The sequence below is a fragment of the Xyrauchen texanus genome, chromosome 34, assembly GCF_025860055.1.
Source record: "Xyrauchen texanus isolate HMW12.3.18 chromosome 34, RBS_HiC_50CHRs, whole genome shotgun sequence".
Taxonomy (NCBI): Eukaryota; Metazoa; Chordata; class Actinopteri; order Cypriniformes; family Catostomidae; genus Xyrauchen; species Xyrauchen texanus.
The window spans coordinates 34738290-34759204 of NC_068309.1; the positions used below are offsets into that span (position 1 = coordinate 34738290).

The 20915-nt window shown below is 38.7% G+C and overlaps 1 protein-coding gene and 3 non-coding genes across 4 annotated transcripts; all 4 read left to right on the forward strand.

The window, feature by feature from the left end:
• The first annotated feature begins 290 nt into the window (after positions 1 to 290).
• On the forward strand, positions 291 to 20791 carry LOC127627513 (T-complex protein 1 subunit zeta). Its single transcript, XM_052103922.1, has 14 exons — positions 291 to 476; positions 1564 to 1627; positions 10503 to 10637; positions 10742 to 10915; positions 11861 to 11964; positions 12338 to 12448; positions 12563 to 12722; positions 13298 to 13380; positions 15241 to 15337; positions 15428 to 15575; positions 15720 to 15853; positions 15972 to 16074; positions 19689 to 19761; positions 20351 to 20791. Exons 1-14 carry the CDS (start codon positions 340 to 342, stop codon positions 20421 to 20423), a joined length of 1596 nt encoding a protein of 531 aa, XP_051959882.1. The 5' UTR covers positions 291 to 339; the 3' UTR covers positions 20424 to 20791.
• On the forward strand, positions 13089 to 13225 carry LOC127628290 (small nucleolar RNA SNORA22). Its single transcript, XR_007968641.1, has one exon. It is a non-coding gene; the product is annotated as a small nucleolar RNA SNORA22 (small nucleolar RNA).
• LOC127628289 (small nucleolar RNA SNORA15) lies at positions 13427 to 13560 on the forward strand. The gene has a single exon (XR_007968639.1). It is a non-coding gene; the product is annotated as a small nucleolar RNA SNORA15 (small nucleolar RNA).
• LOC127628288 (small nucleolar RNA SNORA15) lies at positions 19801 to 19933 on the forward strand. Its single transcript, XR_007968638.1, has one exon. It is a non-coding gene; the product is annotated as a small nucleolar RNA SNORA15 (small nucleolar RNA).
• Positions 20792 to 20915: the final 124 nt, after the last annotated feature.

Genomic DNA, 20915 nt, shown 5'->3' on the forward strand with positions numbered 1-20915 from the left:
TAATTCATGTGGGACGAAGTCCTTTATATAAGTATAATATAACAGGTTCATAATAATAACATATTTTATATATATCATATATTACAACGAATTCAAAATATACAGAGAAAAAAAATCTAAAATTGTATTTTTAACACGCATATCAAGGTGAGGCTGGCCAAAGACAGACGTTCTAACGAGCCAATCAATCAACTATATTTAAAATGTCATGTTTCTTCCTACCAATCAATGCGTGCCAGGGGCGGGGCAGAGACAGCATGCTAGATGTTTCTGGAAGCTGCGCATATGCGAGCTTCTCTTCCGTTAACCGCGTGAAACCCTGCTCCTCACTTCAGCAGAATGTCCGCGGTAAAAGCGCTCAACCCGAAAGCGGAGGTCGCCCGGGCTCAGGCGGCCCTGGCGGTGAACATCAGTGCCGCCCGCGGACTTCAGGATGTGCTCAAAAGTAACCTGGGACCAAAAGGAACCATGAAAATGTGAGTTTGTCTTGAAGCGGCTCGAGACTCAGATGCGCTTTTGTTAGCGCACGCTCGTGTCTCATTGATTCAGATCGAGCTAAGCTGCTAACCGGCTATGAGCCAAATAAACACGTGCTCCAACGTTTACGCACAATTTCTCTGTTATTGCGAAAAAAACTAAAACATGGTTTGTAGCGTTGGAAAGGCACAGTGTGTGGCTCAGACTGGTTTTAATATAACCTACACATTGTCTACAAGTTAGTTAGCTGTTAGGCCAACATGATTCTTCATTTAATAAATACATATTCATCAATATTTCGTCTGATTAGCATGAATAGTGCTGTTTGTACATGCTGCAATGGAAATGCATTTAATATTAGTTTGCTGTCACACTTTGGCGTTTCTTGAAGTGTCCAATTAGGGAAGGCTTATGTGGTGTTTCTATGGGTGGGCTGACATTTTTTTTTAGTATTTGTACACAGCCCTGGCTCTGTAAATGGGACAAAATCAAAGTGGATCGGACCGATCCAGTCAACTCTACTCCAGCCAATCAGCAACAGGGGGTGGGTCTTGAGCGTGCACAGGATGGGTGGTGGGGGTAGAGCGAATGCAAATCAGGTTGATGCAAACTTTCAAAACTCCAAGGAGGAAAAATGACTGAGAAACAAAGAGGAAAAAGGTAAAATGAATATAAACTATAAAACAAGGATTATGATAAATTGAGGGCTAGGAACTGTGTCAATATCTGTGAGGCTTTTCAGAGGTGGAGAGACTTGAGAGAGGTAAAAGGAATGAATTTGGGGCGGAGCTTCCAAAGGAGTACTCAATGGAGGGGTGTGTTTGTTTTGGCAGTTGAGTTCGAATATCAACAGTGTTTCTCAGGAATCGCGGAGTGCACCTTTAAGTGTCATGCAGTTCATGCATGTCTAAGTAACCTCATATTGCTAAGTCAACTTCAATATATAATGATTCTCTTTTTAATTGAGTGGATGTAAAAAGTCAGTGCAGAACAGACAATGGAGATGCCATGCTTGCTTTGTTTAATACTTGTTTGGGTTTTATTAGATAAGATGGTTTGATCAAATTGTGTTATTTCCTTCCACAGGCTTGTGTCTGGTGCAGGAGACATTAAACTCACCAAAGATGGAAATGTTCTGCTGCATGAGATGGTAAGAGCTTTACTTCCTTTTGGTGAGCACTTGAGAACCTGTGCAAACTCATTGGGGACTTTTCAATGCATTCTATATTTGTTTGGTAGCAAATATTGTAAACAATGATTTATAGCAAAAAGTCTTCATTCAGAAATTATCATATCGTCCCAACCCTGTTTTTATATCCATAAAAGACAAAGATGTTTTCAAACTTCTGTTACTGAAGGTAAGTGTTTATACAGTCAAGGTCCAAAACAACAACAAAAAAAAGCACAAAAAATTGTCTTATTTCCATGTGTAATAAAAGCAGTCCATATGACTCTTGCTCAATATTCGACTTCTGAAACCAAACAATAGCTTTGTGTGAGGATTTGTCTTGTTGAAGAACGAATGGGTGTGACTTAATTTAAAACAAAAACTGAGGCATTTTTGAGTTTGTTTCGTTGGCTCTCAGGAAACTTTCTGGCTGCTAAACACCTTCTTACTTCCATTGGTCCACATCATAGGTAGGTGTGACCTGTAGTTTCACCAACTTTGAGCCTGACAGTTAATTCCCATTCAGTCAGTACACATCAGTCAGGTAAATATTACAAATTACACATTGTTTACTGCATATACATTATTTTAATCCTCATCATCGAGTGGTTAAAATTGCCCTGCGTTGTGGCCGGTGTCTGAATGTTTGCAAACAGTATACCATTGCTCAGCTGTTTCAAACTTCTTTTACCTCTGAACGAGGAGCTTCTTATTAGAGGTCGACCGATATTGTTTTTTTCAGGCCGATGCCGATCTTTTGAAATCCGGGTCGGCCGATTTATTTTGGCCGATATGTGCTTGTTTTTAACCTCTTATTTGAATCTTTTATTTGAAAGATAAAATGTAACACAAATAATTACTTAAGATAGACAACATTTCTCAACAAATACATTTATTGAACACTTGACCAATCTGCACTTGTAGACTTAAATTAAAAATGTATAATGTAAAAACATATTGTATAAATAATGTATAACAAATATATTAAATAAACAAAGCAGGTGTTACGAACTGCTCCGAGACACGAAGGTTGAGATCCAAATGCAGCTTTAATTAAGGGGCAATCCAGACACGTAATCCAATATTCAGAGCATCCAAGAGAAGCACAGGCATAACTAGGGATGGGTATCGTTAAGGTTTTAATGGTATTACAATCTTACCGATACTGTTTATCGATCCGGTACTTTAACGGTATTCTTAACGGTTCTTTATATATATATATATATATATTACACAAATATAAACGTTATATAGGCACAGTGATTTAATTTCAGGAAGGTCTACTAACATTACTGTTCAGGTGTGGTCTAAAAGAAATCTAATAAAGTAATCAATTGTAAAATAACACTGCATAGTTTATCATAGATAGATTAATGCTTATTAATGCAGAAGTTATTCATTCAAGAGCTGTAAGTGATTTTCTCTTTGCCTTTTGTTGTTTGATTCGCAGTAATGGCTCAATCGTCACATGTTTAATAGACAGCTTCCCCTTTAAGACCGAGTTCAGAGCTAATAGGTTCCTGATGCAGCATATTTTCTCCCCAACTATTTCCATAACTACGTCCATTTTAGACATAAACTGTGTTTAAGTGAATCTCCAAGCCGGTCGTTTTGACATATTTTTGTGTATATTTGATCGTTTAGACACATGAAACCCAAAGTAGTCTATAGTTTGCTCGTCTCTTTGCGGTGTATTTCGGAGCGCGCGCCACCTTGGGAACGGTATCTCTTGCGCTCTTTTTATTATTAAAAGCGTCCCGCAATTTAGCAACAGTAGCTAGACTGCATTTTACAACAATCACCGATCGTGCTGATTCTGACGTTAAGTTTGAGTTTTATGCTACGTTCACACCGGACGCGAATAGCGCGTCAGGCGCGAGTGATTTCAATGTTAAGTCAATGCAAAGACGCGTTACGCGCGTAAAAAATTCCTGCGGCGCTGAATGAGGCGTGAGCGCGCGGTAGACGCGAATACGCCTCATTCAGCGTCAAGTTCGCGCGAATTGAGCGTCTGGCGTGCTACGCGCAAATGGTGCATGTTGTGCATTCACGCGTTTGACGCCAATTGCGTCTGCCGCCCGAGTTGAAAAATCTGAACTTTGGCGTCAATTGCGCAGCGTTAACCAATCAGGAGCCTAGCTGCCTGCTGCCCTCCTTCCTCTTCTCCTATGCCGTTCCCTGTGGCTCTTCCACCTTCCAAGCGAGGTCCTTTTTGTTCCTGTCTCTTAATGTAAATAGTTTGCACATATTGTTCATTTTTTTCAGTTCATATTGTTATTTTATATGTTTTGCCTAAATAATTGTTTTTAAGTTTTGCCTAAATATGTTTTTTAATGTTATACCTAAAATTACTTCATATGTTTGGCCTCAATAAATTATTTTGTAATATGACTAAATGCCTGGTGTGGTTCTAATGCACAAACAAAGCAAATCTTTTATCACATAACTTGATTTCAATATATGAGACATTTTGATTTTGTATTGATTGCTATTTGTTCCATATCTAAATCTAGATTATATGAAACATTATTATTTTAATGTAAAGACAACCAACATTAGTGTCTGGACAGTGTTGAATAAGGAAAAAAACACAGGACAGGTTAATTACTTTTGAGGCTGGCTCCATTTATCATCAAAACAAAAATAAATAAATAATTTAACCTGATATACTACCATGGAAAACCTGACATTTTTAAAAAGTCTCAACTTAATAAATGTGCATGTTGTGGACCTGACATCCTGGAACTGGGGCTGACAACCTGGGGAAAAAAAACAAAATATAATAATAATGGACTATTTTTAGATAGTTTAGCTCTTTATAGGTTTGTGGGTGGCTCTTAAAAGAGCCGTTGTGGGAAAGTCATGAGGAGGACTTCAAACGCTACTCCGTCGGCTGCCATGGTACTGCTCCCTCCGCCGAGAAGTGTGCCATGAAGACATCCCTCACCCGGAGTGCCTCTCTGGAGGAGTTGTTGGCCGGAACCCGACCCAGACCTGGCAGTGGCTCCTCTCCAGCATGTCCCGCGCCCCTCGCAGCAGGTGCCTCTCTCCTCTCCGAACACCTCAGAAAGTTGTGGAGAAGACACGTCGCCTTCACACACTTCTCCGCAACTTCTGGGTGGACCTCGATGAGGCGGCAGTACATCCTCCACTGTGAGGAGAGGATGCCAAAGGCGTTCTCCACCACCAGCCTGGCTCTGAAGAGGCGGTAATTGAAGACACGCCTCTCTGGAGGACAGCATAGAGGGTAGTTCCACCGCTCCTGGAATCCTTCTGTGATGGACCTCCAGTCATCAGTGGTGGGCACAGCCATGTACTCCTCCACAAGACAGTCCCAGATTGCAGTCACAACCTGGTGGACGATCTGGCTCACTGTTGAGACACCAACCCTGAAGCTGGACGCTATGGTCCTGAATGAGTCCCCTGTGGCAAGAAACCTAGAAAATATTTTTATAAGTACACTTGTAGTTACATATTCAACTATATACAATAACCAGTCTGTTTTACTTTAATGCACCATATTTGTTTGTTTGCTAGCAATTTTGCAAGCAATTTAACAAAGTTTTGAATCTTCAAAACAAAAGGGTATATGTGTATGGTTTAAATCACTAGTGTGCCAATAACCAATAACTGATTATCAAAAAGAAAGAGTAACGCGTATACTACATATTGCTTACAGATAGAGACATGACAGTATCATTTTTAGGTTATAGCAGTTAACCGAGTAACGTTATCACTAGAAAGAGCACTACATATTGCTTACAGATAGAGACATTATCATGTCTGCCAAAATAATATTTTATTTTTTAGGTTAACGTTACAGCAGTTAACTGAGTATCACTAGAAAGAGCACCAACAGTGGTATCCGTACCACACAGTTTGAAAAACATTGCTAGCATAGCGTAAAGTAACATATATTTAATATACTGTATTTAACATTTTATATACATTTACTAACCGAAGACAGATGGACAGGCGCTCCGCGAGCTGGGATAGAGCCTGTAGTTGGTGTCCTGAAGGGTGATCCTCGCCCGATCGCGGGACAACAGGTCATCAAACTGGGCGCTGGACAAGCGGAAGTACCGCTGAAAGCGGCCGTCATCCAGGCGCAGCTCCTGGAGCAAATGATGAAATTGCCGAACTGGGAACGCCTCCGGAGGGTCTGGTGGACCCAAGTATGGCGACGACGACCCATACGCCGCTGTTCTGCTCTCCAGAGCAAATACAGAGCGGTGACTCTCTCCACGAATGCTCGATCAACATCAGCCATCTTGTAAAAAGATGGCCGTCAACGGATTTACGCCTCTGACGCCGCCACGCCGTAAATTTCGCTTCAAACTTTTGTTTTTTACGGCGTCAATTTCAGCTCTTGACGCGTGAATGGATTCAAAGTGGTCAAGCGTATAACTAGACGCGGTAGGCGCGAATTTGACGCGCTGTTCGCGTCCGGTGTGAACGTAGCATTAGGGAGAAATGTCAGTGCACCGCTGTGAAGGGAAGGAAGTTGTGCTAGACAGAATGCGGCTTATGTATAAATATTCTTTTTATAATCTTTGGAAGGCGAAATCTAAAATAAAATCAGACTAATATCACAGATCTAAACCAGGCTATGTTTGAATGTTTAGTTCTGTCACTCATTTAGCAGGGCTCGTTTTGTGCTCTCTGTGTCACCGCGCGAGATCTCTCTCTCTCTCTCTCTCTCTCTCTCTCTCTCTCTCTCTCTCTCTCTCTCTCTCTCTCTCCCTCCCTCTCTCTGACTGCGAACAGCTAAATTGCATCACAGACAAATGGTTTCATATTATTATACATAGAAATGGCTGGCGAGATAAAATAACTTTCTCTTTATAGCAATAAAGAATGTATTTTCTTAATTTCTCCAGTACCGACAGCAGAACGGATAACATCCGAGCTTACCAAATTCAGTCCTTCAATAGGCTATAGTGTGTTGGTATATTTTTATTACTTATTTCTCTGCATTGAGTGACAACCCTCTCAAATATAAGACACACAAACAGAACAAATAAAAGTCTCAGATTCACTGTCTGTAATTGCAAAATTCTTGCTTACTTATTGTGAAATGATAGCAACCCTTCTGCTGTGATAATGCAACTTCAACTACGCTATCAATATCCAAAGTAGCCGAACGTCATGTCAACTATGGCGTTTGTCACGTTTTTTTCTTGAAGTTGGCAGTAACATATCAAAGGTTTTTAATTAAATATAAAGAAGTTATACAAATTTAACCCTTACTGTTTTCTCCAAGGAACTTAGCTCCTTCCTTAGGCACTGGATGAGGTCTGCTCACTCTGCTGGAAAATGACTCTAGAGGCAGTGTGCGTCGAACACGTGTTCCACAACAACACTAGGCTGCCCACAGATGCGCCTGCCTAATAATCGGCTTGATATGTGTGGATATTGGCCGATGCCGATTATGTAAAAAATGCAAAAAATCGGCCGATTAATCGGTCAACCTCTACTTATGTGTAAGTGTGCTGCTAATGCGCTATGAACTAACAGTGAACAATTGTATTTTTATTAACTAACATTGATTAATAAATTCCATAAATATATTGTTCATTGTTAATACATTGCATAAATGCATTAATGTTAAAGAAATTAAACCTTTTTATTAAGCGTTACCAAATTTAAATTAATTATGAGTTGCTAACATTGTATTGAAAACAGTTATTCATATTTAGGTTTTCAATATCAAAAGGTCATTGTGACATACTGGCAACTAAAAACCATGAGAGCATCGCACACAGCAGAGATACTTTCAAAAATAGAAAAATATATACATTTGTGACAAGGAGGGCTTGGCCTGCCCGTAAGGATGTATGCCTGGTGCTGAATTACCCCAATCAGCTGGGAGGGATAAAGAGGAGCCAGAGTTGCCAGTTAGAGAGAGAGAGAGAGATATGCATGCAGCCGACGAATGTGTGTATTCTGCGTTGGGCCGGGAAGGTCAACAGTGTGAGCAACACATGGAGCTGAGTGTGTGCTGAAAAGTGACACTGTCTAATTAAAGTCTTACGTGAACTGTTCACCCGGCTTCCGCTTCCTCCTCTGTAGTGTGGTTCTGCCTCGGTAAAGTGTTACCAAATATTTTGTCATCATTACTCGCCTTTATGTTGTACTAAACCTGTCTGACTTTCTATCTTCCATGGAGCTCAAAAGAAGGTGTTAGGGAGAATGTTAGTTTCAGTCTCAATTCTTACAGGCTGAGTAATTAGGGTGAGTAATGATTTACCATCTTTCTGTACTGTGACCTTAATCCCTATTAGGTGTAAAAGCTTTTTTATTAATTGTTTTGTCTCTGACAAGTAACTTTTTTTACTCTTGACATGTGAATGACCAATTTACTTGTTTGAAGGACAAGCACGTGACAATGCTTAATGTTGAGCCCTGTAACATAATCAGTGGACCTCAGGAAAGATAATAAAATGATTAAAAAAAAAGCATTTCATGACCCCTTTAATGTGTTGAAGCATCAGGTGCATTGACACTGTGATGATTGTGCGCTAGTACTGTTTGATGTGCTTGAGAGATGTTCCTATCAGCGCATAACTTGCATTTTACTTTTTTCTGTTTAAAATGCATAAATGTTACAAATTAAAAATGTGGCATGCATTTCTGCGGGGGCGCGGACACTCTCCCGGGGGGGCACGAGTAGGCTACGATGGAAGGGAAAAATAAATGTTTGGGCACATTTTTTTTATCACTAAACTACTGTCATAAAAAGTTATAGTTTTGTATATACATAACTCCTGAATAAAAATAAAAATGTGTTTGGACTGCTTTAAAAAAAAAAAAGTTTTGAACAAATTTGATTGGTTTGTCGATAGTGAGCACAAATGCAGGTGATAAGCATAAGCGGTTTCATTAAGCGAGTCATTGAGTCGTTCATTCAAACGATTCGTTCAAACGGCCGATTCATCAAGAATGAGACAGATGTTTGTGAATGGGTCATTGAATCTTTGACTCAACCGATTCGTTCACAACACTGAATCATTCAAAACACGATTGAGTATTGCTGTGAGATGCGCTATGGCTATGCTGTGATCTTTGTTTGGATTCATCGGATCTATTTTCGCTGCTAAAATAGACCAAAACAGTCATTATTTTGTCTAAAATGTAAGTGACTTAATATTATTAACTTGTTTGTTGAACTGTCATAATGAAATCAGTGTCACATTTTCAATCGTGAGGTGATGGTAAATTAAGTGATGGTCAATTGTCAGCTCTCTTGGTCGTCAGGTCGTGTGATGTATGTTGCTGAACTGTATTCAAATGTTATAAATATAAAAACACCACATTTTGAAATTTATCTGCAGTATGTCAGTTTAGTTTATTTGTGTGTGCTGCGCTCATAGACTTCAGAAAACGGTGCTCATTTGTTTGATTTCAACCTGTCTTTGCAAGGCCGCGAAACTCATATTTTGCTCCTTGCAGACAAAGTGCACGCCTTCACACAAAAACTAGACCTCTGGCATGGCCGCATCAGTCGAGGGAACTGCGTCATGTTCCCCAGCCTTGCAGACTTTATCACTGATGCAGGCACGTCACACGATTTCTCCTCCCTATTTCAATCAGCGTCTGAGCACCTGTCAGCAATGAGAAAACAATTTGCGACGTACTTTAAAGAGGATTATCGCTCTTTTGCGTGGGTTCGAGATCCGTTTGTGTGCACAGCAAACGAGCTATCAATTGATATGCAGGAACAGCTTATTAAGCTGAAGAGTGACAGTAGACTGAAGGAACTCTTTAGCTCCTGCCCTCTTTCGTCATTCTGGGCAGCATTGATGCAGGAATACCCTGAACTCTGTGACGTCGCCTTGAAGATTCTCCTGCCTTTCGCGTCGACATATTTGTGTGAGGCAGGATTCTCAAAAATGACTGCACTAAAACGAAATACCGCAATCGTGCACAAATCGAGGATGATTTGAGGCTATGTTTATCAAACATTGAGCTAAGAATTGAGGATCTTTGCAAGGCAAAGCAGGCTCAGGTCTCACATTAACATCACCTACCAGCAAGCTTCTGTAAAAAATGCAGATGATGCCTACTATTAGGCCTAGTAATAAGTCTGGTGCCAATTCCCAATTATAGCAATAGCCTAGTAATGATAATAGGCCTACTGATGATGATAATAATAATAATAATAACAACAATAAAGCATTTAACCTCATATAATTATATAGCAATAGCCTAGTAATGATAATAGGCCTACTGATGATGATAATAATAATAATAATAACAACAATAAAGCATTTAACCTCATATAATTATATAGCAATAGCCTAGTAATGATAATAGGCCTACTGATGATGATAATAATAATAATAATAATAACAACAATAAAGCATTTAACCTCATATAATTATATAGCAATAGCCTAGTAATGATGATAGGCCTACTACTACTCATAATAATAATAATAATAATAATGCCTGCAAACTCACATTAGATGTCTGGTGTTACTGCCAATAATAATAATAATAATAATAATAATATTATTTTTATTAACAACAACAACAACAACAATAATAATAAAGCATTTAACCTCATATAATTATATAGCAATAGCCTAGTAATGATGATAGGCCTACTACTACTCATAATAATAATAATAATAATGCCTGCAAGCTCACATTAGAAGTCTGGTGCTACTGCCAATAATAATAATAATAACAACAACAATAAAGCATGGGGCGGGGGGCACTGGGGCCCCAACTGCAATGAACCAGCTTTGGGGGGGCCCAGCTTGCAAAAGGTTGAGAACCCCTGGGATAAACAATCATTGTTTGAGCTGCTCTAAAAATTCATGAATCTTTTTTTTTTTCTTGATCTCTTTCAGCAAATCCAGCATCCCACCGCTTCATTGATTGCCAAGGTGGCCACAGCCCAGGATGATATCACAGGAGATGGCACGACATCAAATGTGCTCATCATCGGAGAGCTTCTCAAGCAGGCAGATCTCTATGTCTCTGAGGTTTGAACATACTTCCCATAATTACACATTTACTTGAATGTTTCATAGTGCTTGTCTAGAGTCAGTAGTCATGTTCCTTTTGTAAACCTGTTCGTCCCCTGAAGGGTCTTCACCCTAGAGTAATCGCAGAGGGCTTCGAGGCTGCTAAGGACAGGGCTCTTGAGGTGCTGGAGGAGGTAAAGGTCACTAAGGAGATGGACCGAGAGACGCTCATCAATGTAGCCAGAACCTCACTCAGAACCAAGGTCCACAATGAGTTGGCTGATTTACTTACAGAGGTGAGAGATGCTGTGACTACGAGTACAGACTTTGAGGAGATTTAAGGCTTACTTTGTGCTTTATGAATATTAAAAATGACTTCATTTTACTTTAATTCTGTTCAAAGACACTGGTGCTTTGGTAAACTGTTAAAAACATAATTTATTCTTATATAGTTGGGACAGTATTCATTTTTTTATTAATATTTTTATGGTTTAAATGATAAAGAAACCAACATAACCATAATTAGTGTTGTCAGTCAATTAAAATATTAAATCCTGATTAATTGCATGATATTTCATAGTTAATCGTGAATAATCACAGATTTTGAAAGTGCTGAAATATTACTATAGCCTGTATACTTTTCCTGTCAAAATGCTTTTAGTTCCTCCTTAGAACAGAAGAGAAAACAATATGACCAAAAATGACTTAACAGTTTTCTGATTGTTATTTACTATATTAAATTGTATGATAAATTGGCATTGTATCAGCCACACTGCTCTCTGGATATCGGCCATTAAAAAAAACATATCCGTTGAGCAGAAATCACGGTATGAAGGTGCAGTTCACGCGTAAAGTAATACCATGAATTATATATGTCAACGGTTTGATTACAGTCTCTTATTAAAACCGTGGTATAACATGAAACAATGACACTGTTACATCCCTAGCCCGCTGTTTATATATATATATATAAATGAATGAATGATTTTTATTTTTTATGAAACACCTTTTAAGAGGTCCAAAGTACTAAAAGTGCCTGAAGTTAAAGAAACACTTAATAAATAGTTTCATTGTATACATACCTAAGTTTTTATAGAGTAACTTGTATCCGATTTCATATTTGAGGAAAATATGTATTGAATATGATTAATAATACTTCTAATGGGCATCATTTCCAAGTCTACAGATTGTTTTTTTTTTGTTTTTTTACGTGTAAAATTTTACTTATTTCTTTTCTTCAGGCTGTGGTGGATGCTGTTCTGACCATCAGGAAACCCAATGAGCCCATCGACCTGTACATGGTGGAGATCATGGAGATGAAACACAAAACAGACAGTGATACACAGTAAGACTTTAACAACTCAAAAAATGACAATGGTCCTAATATAGTCACCCTCATGATGTTTCAAACTGTATGACTTAATTTCTTCTGCGGAACACAAAAGGAGATGCTAGGCAGAAAGTTAAGAACTGTCAAACATGGTCACCATGTACTTTCATTGCATATTTTTTTCCATATAATTAAAGTGAATGGTGACTGACACTGAACATTCTTTCTAAAATCAAAAGAAATAGCCGTATGGGTTTGGAGCAACAAGAGGGTGATTTAAATGACCCTTTTCATTTTTAGGTGAACTACCCATGCTGCCAAGAGATTGCAGGAAAGAATGTGTTTTTATTATTGTAATGGATTAGCCTTGTTTGTGTTTTATGTTTAGACTGATCAGTGGTCTGGTGTTGGATCATGGTGCCAGACATCCCGACATGAAGAAGAGGGTAGAGGACGCTTTTATTCTCACCTGCAACGTCTCCCTTGAATATGAGAAAACGTATGCTTTAAAGACGTTCTTTCAGTTTTACAGTGTATTACTGGATATTTCTCCCCTCAAAACATCTGTAAACGATGAACAGTGTGTAATCATGCTAAACGTCTTTTCTCACAGAGAGGTAAACTCTGGGTTCTTCTACAAGAGCGCGAATGAGAGAGACAATCTGGTGAAGGCTGAGAGGAAGTTTATTGAAGATCGGGTGATGAAGATCATTGAGCTGAAGAACAAAGTTTGTACAGATAACAAGAAGAACTTTGTGGTCATCAATCAGAAGGTAATGGACATTTAATATTTTGGGATTTTTTAAATGTATTTTGGAATAAAGTCTAATTTGTTTAACCCAAACCTTTATTTAACAGATTTCCATGGAACTAAAGCACAGGTTTTCATTTTATTCTTTTATTTTTAGGAGTTATAGCCTTTATTTTTTAAATAGGACAGTTAAGGGAGACAGAAAATTAGGGGAGAGAGGGAGCGGAGTTGGAACAGGACATGACCTGGCTGGACTGAAACCTTGTCTCCTTGAGGCAATGGCTCTTATATGTAATAAGCACTACCCTCTGACTTGTAGATTTTCTTACTGGCTTTGAAGGTTGAAAAATGTTAATGATCAATGAAAATCATAGTCACACTGCCCTGTATGCACAGTGAACACCCATGGGTGCTTGTGTAGCTCTCCTTGGCCGATTTAACTGTGTTATAGTAATGCGTGGTCTGTTACCTCTGCATTAGAAGAATTCTTTCCCTTCTAAATGTATTCATCAGACCAGCACAGTCTCTATGCTCTAACCCTAAACTTACACTATCTGTCTGCTGCAGAACTGATTTAATCTGATTGATCTTTGAAAGGGTATTGATCCATTCTCTCTGGATGCTCTGGCCAAAGAGGGCATTGTGGCACTGCGCAGAGCAAAGAGGAGGAACATGGAGAGGTGAGGGATATTATCAATATCAGACATAAAAACAACTCTTCAACTGGCATGGCTGAATTCTGTTTTACTCTGTCTCTAGTAAATGCAGCCAGACACCATGCAAGATCAGCACCTGCTCTCTGTACAGTTAATGATGGGATCAGTCCATTCCTATTGCTTGCAATGAGAGTTGGCACATTGTAAAAAAAAAAAAAAGAAGAAAAAAAAAGGCCATTGTGGCTGCTTAAAAGGGCTATATCAGAAAAATAAATGTTTGCTATTTTGAAATGAAAGTTCTTTTTACTATGAAAACATAATTACTTGCAAAACTCAAAACCTCTCTTGTCTGAAAAGATCATCATGAGAAACTAAAGACTTTTTTTTAAATATTTTTTTTTCCTTTATGATTGTTGCTTGTAAGACTGAACAATATTATTCCTGTGAGTTCTTGGGCAAAAGCCATGGCACACTGTGAGATATTACTTCAGACTTTATGGTACACATAATAGTCAAGACTATTATGTTTTATCTCGACTGCATTGCGAATTTTCTGACACTGCCAGGCTGAGATTTGTCGCTTCAGCTGTCTGTAACCCCCACGACAAGAAAATATTTACAATCCCTCAAATTTGTCTCTGATGGCAGAATCATGGCCATAATCTAAGGGTGCTTTCACACTAGCACTTTTGGTGCGCACCAGAGTTTGAATTACATCGAGGTTCAGTTTGTTTGGGTGATGTGAACTGCAGTTTTCCGAACCGCACCAGAGTCAACTTGAAAAGGTGGTCTGGGGTATGGTTCATGTGAACTCTGTTGCGGTTCGCTGCTGATATGAATGCAATAGTACCAAATTACGGAAGTGAAACCTCATTGATGTATAGTCCTGATCGAAATTATTATGGTTACATTTATCATACAAGCTTGTGTCCAAATAAGTCACCTTCAGAGAGCAGTTCACAGCCTTCACATCTCTTGCAACGCATCCACGGGCTCGCGGCAGACAAACACTAATATTCTGCACGTCATTGCACGTTATTCAATACATCCGTGGCAGACAAACATAATTAGTGTTTTGTGCATGTAAAGTTTTGGTGGTAAATCCAAAGAGATTAATACTTCTATAACACAGCTAAGGTGATGTCTTCTTGAGTTGTTGCCTAGTTACAGTAGTCGCATTGATGACGTAATCAGACCGTGGTTCAGACCCAAAAAGTATGATGTGAACTGAGACCAGGGGAGGGGGGAGGAAATAAACTCTGTTCAGTCCAATCAATTGAACCAAGTGTAAATGAATTTTACACTGTGTACCCGGCCTAACCTGCAAAATGCTTTTTTTAAAACGTTTAACTTTCAGACTTCAACATTAACATGATCTACGTCCATATTTACACATCAACGACACCTATTTGGTGCTCTTAAATTTGGCCTGCCTAGCAGGGCTTGACATTTTTGGGCAGGGCTTGTGGTGTTACAAAGTCACCAGCCACTCATTTTCACTAGCCAAATTCCCCCATCCCACAAAAAGTAATAAAGGTAACTGGAGACTGTAAATGGATGGACATTTTATGGTGAGAGAGAATCTTCCTCGTTCCTCCCTATTTTTCCTCAACACCAAAAGAACTTATAAGTGTGGTCTGTCAAATATTATATGGTTTCTGGCCAGCTGAAGTTTAATTTGAACAAGATCCCAAACAATTTTAGTCTGATCTGAACAGTGCACATGTTAGCGCAAGAAACCTTGACTTAACATTTATCTCAGAAAAAAACCCATTTAACTTTGACCCCTTTAACTGTGATTTTTATTTTTAACTGAACCCTTTTTTAAATGGTTAAAATAGTCTCTAAATTCTGTCTGTACCTAACGCTTAATCTTCCAATTAGACTGACTCTGGCCTGCGGTGGTATTGCCATGAACTCTGTGGATGACCTTACGCCTGAGTGTCTGGGACACGCTGGGCTCGTGTATGAGCACACACTGGTGAGAACTGTGGTTTTACTCTACACACCAGCAAACCTATTCTGTGACATCAGAGTATGATGCTCACTTATTATTGCTTGTTTGTGATAGGGAGAGGAGAAATACACATTCGTTGAGAAGTGTGGAAACCCTCGTTCAGTGACGCTGCTGGTGAAAGGGCCCAACAAGCACACCCTCATGCAGATCAAAGATGCGGTTAGAGACGGACTCAGAGCAGTCAAAAATGCCATTGAAGATGGTAGGTGGAAAGAAGCCTCGGCCTACAACAAAGTATTTCTTTCCCCTAGCCTATACTTGGTGTTATCACTCCTTTTAGTAATCCCATCTACAGATCACAAGAGGGCGATATAGGCTGATGCTTCATTGTCTCTTCTCTGTTTAGGTTCTGTTGTGGCCGGGGCTGGTGCGTTTGAGGTGGCTGTGGCTGATGCACTGGTCAAACACAAGCCCAAAGTGAAAGGCCGATCCCAGCTGGGCGTGCAGGCATTTGCTGACGCCGTCCTTATCATCCCTAAGGTAATGGCAAAAACTAAATTAGAATCTCATCTTCAAAAATTATGTAGAATATAGATGAACAAGGTTCTGACATGGAATTCCAGAATTGTGGTTTTAAACAAATTCTCTGTTTGTAAAGGTTTTGGCTCAGAATTCAGGCTACGACCCGCAAGAGACTCTTGTGAAGCTGCAGAGTGAATACAAAGAGTCTGGACAGCTGGTGGGAGTGGACCTGAGCACAGGCATGTGTCCTTCCCACACACATGCAAACACACTCATATTGGCTGGACATTATAACTAAAAGAAAAGGAATGTCAAAAAATATAAAGAAATGCTTCTATTAAATATTTTCAAATGCAGTCAACTGCACTGTTATGACAACACATTATGTGTGTATATATATATATATATATATATATCTCAGACATGGGGACTTGTGACTTGGACTCGAGTCGCTATTTTTATGACTTGTGACTTGACAAAAAATAAAATACTTGAGACTTGACTTGGAAGTTAAAGACTCGGGACTTGACTTGACTTGAGACACGAAGACTTGAATGACTTGAGTGTTAATGACATCATGTTTTCAATTTGAATATAAAATATGTAAATTATTTTAAAAAATAAAGTTGATCCAGCTGGAGCGCAGGCTGAGAATACTCACGACACTATAGGCTATCATCAGCCATGCCCTCTCGTACCTTACGCACACCACGCCCACTTAGATCAGATAAACAACACATCACCATGTCAGCCGAGGGGTAACGTTACCGAGGGTCATCGCTTTCGGCTTCAAAAATTATTATCAAGATGGCAAAAGACGAACAGCGCTTTGCAAGACATGCAACGTTAAGATCACGGACAGCCAGACGACAACCTCCAATTTCGTCCGCCATTTGAAGAGCCATTCTGCCCAGTAAGTGCTTGTCAATTTGTTAATTTTATCTGGTTAGTTGGTAGTTAGCTAATGTAATAATAGCAGGGTTCCCACGGGTCCTTGAAATCCTTGAAAGTTTGTGAATCTGAAAAATAAAATTCAAGGCCCTGGAAAGTTCTTGAAAATAAACATACATAGATACAGGTCCTTGAAAGTGCTTGAATTTATTTTGTGCAAGAAGTTTTCTGGAAAAAAAAATCTGTCCATTTAATTTTTTATTTCAGCCAACACTTCGTGGCTTATGCTGCATACTAGCCTGCTTGATTTACCTTAGTTACGCCGCATTTACGTTAAGTGTTTCCCGTGCGAGGTACTTTGTTTTGTACGTTGCCATGACGTTCACGCGCGCTGGTACCTCAAGTTGCAATACCTTTTAAAAGAGGTAATGACTAATGGATATACTCTGTGTGTGAGTGAGTGTGGGTGTGGGAGTGTGAGAGCGCGAGAGACGAGAGTGAGTGAGTGAGTGAGTGAGTGAGTGAGTGGGAGAGTGAGTGTGTGTGAGTGTGGGAGAGTGAGTGTGTGTGTGAGTGTGGGAGAGTGAGTGTGTGTGTGAGTGTGGGAGAGTGAGTGTGTGTGTGAGAGTGTGGGAGAGTGAGTGTGTGTGTGAGAGAGAGTGTGTGTGTGTGTGTGTGAGAGAGAGTGGGAGTGTGGGAGAGAGAGAGAGAGAGTGTGTGTTGTGTGTGTGTGAGAGAGAGTGTGTGTGTGTGTGTGTGTGTGAGAGAGAGAGAGAGAGAGAGAGTGTGTGTGTGAGAGAGGGAGTGTGTGTGAGAGAAAGAGGAGAAATGTAACAAAGTTTAATGTACGTAACTGTGTGTGAGAGAGAGAGAGAGAGGGAGGTGTTCAGAGAGGAGTCTGTTGGATGTTAAGCTGTTATTTGTTTTATGGACTCAATGTTGAACATTTAAAACATTTCAAACACTGTTGGCAGAAGTGAAAAATAAATAATTTTATGAAGTTACAATTTTGTTTGATTCCATGATGTATTTTACTGAACATGAGTATTGTAATTTACTGACAGTTACTTATATCTTGTCTTTTCACTTTATTATGATCAGATTCTGCAGGTAAAATTACAATAATAAGGTGACTTGACTTGGACTTGACTTGACATAGCCTGTGACTTGACTTGACTTGCCCAAGAAAAAAATACTTGGGACTTACTTGAGACTTGCACATGTGTGACTTGGTCCCATCTCTGATATATATATATATATATTAATGCGCTATGTTGCTTGGAAACCATAAATGTCCAAAAAAAAACTGTAAATTAGGGATGTGTGCAACAACTAAATTCACTGACATTTAAAAAAATTTGTAATCGACTAGTCTAAATGTAACAAACCCTTAAACAGAGTGTTTTATAATTATATAATTGCCCTGATGTCAATGAAACACTTTCAGCATAGTAGTAATTTAATCATAAACACATTGGTTGTGTAGATATCAATGGTGATGACATGGCAAAAAAGTCACACCCACAAAGCATAAACATTTACATTTATTCATTTGGCAGACACTTATAAAAGAGGAAAACATAAGTGAAACAGCTTAAGGAGATGGTGTTGTGAAAAATGCCATATTACAAGTTTCACTTGCATCAGAATAATATTCAAAAATGATTACAATGCAACAAGAAATATTTTTAATTAAATTTTTTAAACGGTTTGACGCTATTCACATTGTCAAAACACAAAATCGACTAGAGCATACATTTGAGCCAGGGCTCGACATTAACTCTTTCCCCGCCAGCGTTTTTAAAAAAAGTTGCCAGCCACCGCCAGGGTTTTTGACGATTTTCGCTAAATTTTAATGACCCGCAGAATATTTTCTTCCATGAATATATGAAGATGCTATATATCACAATAAAGATCTGAGCCTCTGCTTTTAGGCAAAAAAACGATTTTATTTTATCTTCATTTGTTCTTTTTTTATTGCGACTTGAACAGAGGTCGGTTTTGTCAAAAAACAACATTTCAGACAAAAAGCTGAGAAAAAGGCATGTTTATGTCTGATATTTTGAGCTTCTCAATACTCCACTTCTTCATGTTTGAGACGATCGCAGTCTGTTTCTTTGATCAAAGAGTTGTGTACTCTTTCAAAACATGCGGAGGGGTCTTCCTTACCGTATAACACCTAAAACACGGAAACCCGGAAAATTCAGTGTTTGGCGGGGAAAGAGTTAAGAATTGTCATTTAAAGTACATTTTCTGTTGTTAATTAGTGGCATTTAAAAAATAAAAATATGAATTTTTGGATCGATAAAATATTTACTTGTCTGGAGAGAAAAAAGGACATTTAAGTTACATGCTCAAGTAACATGTCACCGTTTATGTTTTATATTTTTCTAAAATTATGAGCGATGTCCAAACTAATAGTGAACCAATACAATCAACTCAATTATCTGGGACAGAAATGTAAACTGCACCGGGTAGGAGAGGAGACTATTGTCATATGAGAATTATGTTATGTTATGTTAGGTTTGGTAGTCAAAGGAAAACCTCCATCACCATCATTAACAGCAGGAGTGAGGTAATTAACACCACAGTCTAGGTAATTAATGGGAAAATTAATGCAGAGCCGTAAACTGACACTTGTCCAAAAGCAGTCCATGATAAAAAAAAAAAAATCCTGAAAATATATTCTGTAAAAATACCATTTGCAAGAATCTGTTCTGTTCAAATCTGATATCTATTTTTTTGATAATATCCAAAAAGAATTGGATTTCTTATTTCCATATTGAATTTATTTCGGAAGTACTAAAAGAATTGTTAATGAAACCTTAAAGGAACTGGAATAATGTGAACAAGTCATTGAATTATTGTTTTGATTCTATTAAATATTTCGGTAATGAATCAAGCTTCCAAACTATTGCTTTTTTGCCACTGACATTTGTGAAATGTATTTATTTTTTTGCAGGTGAACCAATGGTAGCTGGCGAGGCCGGTGTATGGGATAACTACAGTGTGAAGAAGCAGCTTCTTCACTCATGGTGAGATATTCAAGCAAATATAAATGCCAAAAAAGAACAGCATGGCAGAATTCTGTGTTACTCCGTCTATAGTAAATGCAGTCAGACACCATGCAACATCAACACTCACTCTGCTTCTGAATAGTGATAAAACTCACTCAAAGTCTCATCACACATGCAAGAGTGAGCACATTCAGTTAATTAAAATTCAGCACCTGGTTCAACAAGACATTTCTGTTTCTAGCATCTGGAGTCAGTAGTAGTACACTACAGGTACTCATAGTTCTTTAGTATGTGTACTGTGCACTGTATGCAGGGGAGACATTGACCTGCTACATTTGCCGGTGTATAACCAGATATAATTAGTATTTTTATAATGGGTGTTATTAGTTTAATATTAAAAGTCTGGGACAAGGCTAAAACAGTCAAATATGTACATGAAAGACAAGGCATGGTAAAATGTTTCTAATACGGTTTGAATGAACCCCTGGGACATGAAAACCCCATTTTATTTAAAAAGTATGTATGCAAGTATTTTATTTCAAATAGCCTTAGGGTTCAACCTTCAACCAAGTAAAAAAAATATTCCCCCTCTTTTCCATCTGAACAGCACTATAATTGCCAGTAACATTCTTCTGGTTGATGAGATCATGAGGGCTGGCATGTCTTCACTCAAAGGGTAAATGTAGTCCAGCATCAAGACAGGATGAAGAGGGCTGTGAGCGAGCACCAGATGCTTGGATCTCTGCGATCAGTGACATCCTGCCCGCCAGGACTCCGACTGTGTGCCTACGCTATTGTCATTACCTGTTTCTGCTCATTCTACATGTTCAACTAATAATGTCCTTTGTTATGACCTAGGAAATGTCACTCCCCTCCAGTGAATTGGTTTATTTATGAGATTGTGTTAAAGCAGCACTGAATTGCAATACATATTTTTCATTTGTACCCATTAAAATGTTTTTGGTTCAGTTTTTTGTGTGAACCGCAAAAGTATCATTAAAAACCCAGAGAATAAAGAATTCACAATGAACCCAAAAGGAAATACAAACTCAAGCAAGGTAAAGTACAGAATCAGATGTAAAAACGTATAGGATAAATGACAGCATTTGTGGTATCATGTTGATTACTATATCAAGATTGAACAGAAGATTTATTTGTATTTAATATTGATT

What these genes read in the sequence shown, in the direction of transcription:
- LOC127627513 (XM_052103922.1), top strand. Translation starts at nt 340, where the DNA reads ATGTCCGCGGTAAAAGCGCTCAACCCGAAAGCGGAGGTCGCCCGGGCT. An exon ending in AAGAGGAGGAACATGGAGAG is followed by an intron (nt 13,381 to 15,240) that starts GTGAGGGATATT and finishes TCTTCCAATTAG; the next exon opens with ACTGACTCTGGCCTGCGGTG. An exon ending in CAAAAATGCCATTGAAGATG is followed by an intron (nt 15,576 to 15,719) that starts GTAGGTGGAAAG and finishes TTCTCTGTTTAG; the next exon opens with GTTCTGTTGTGGCCGGGGCT.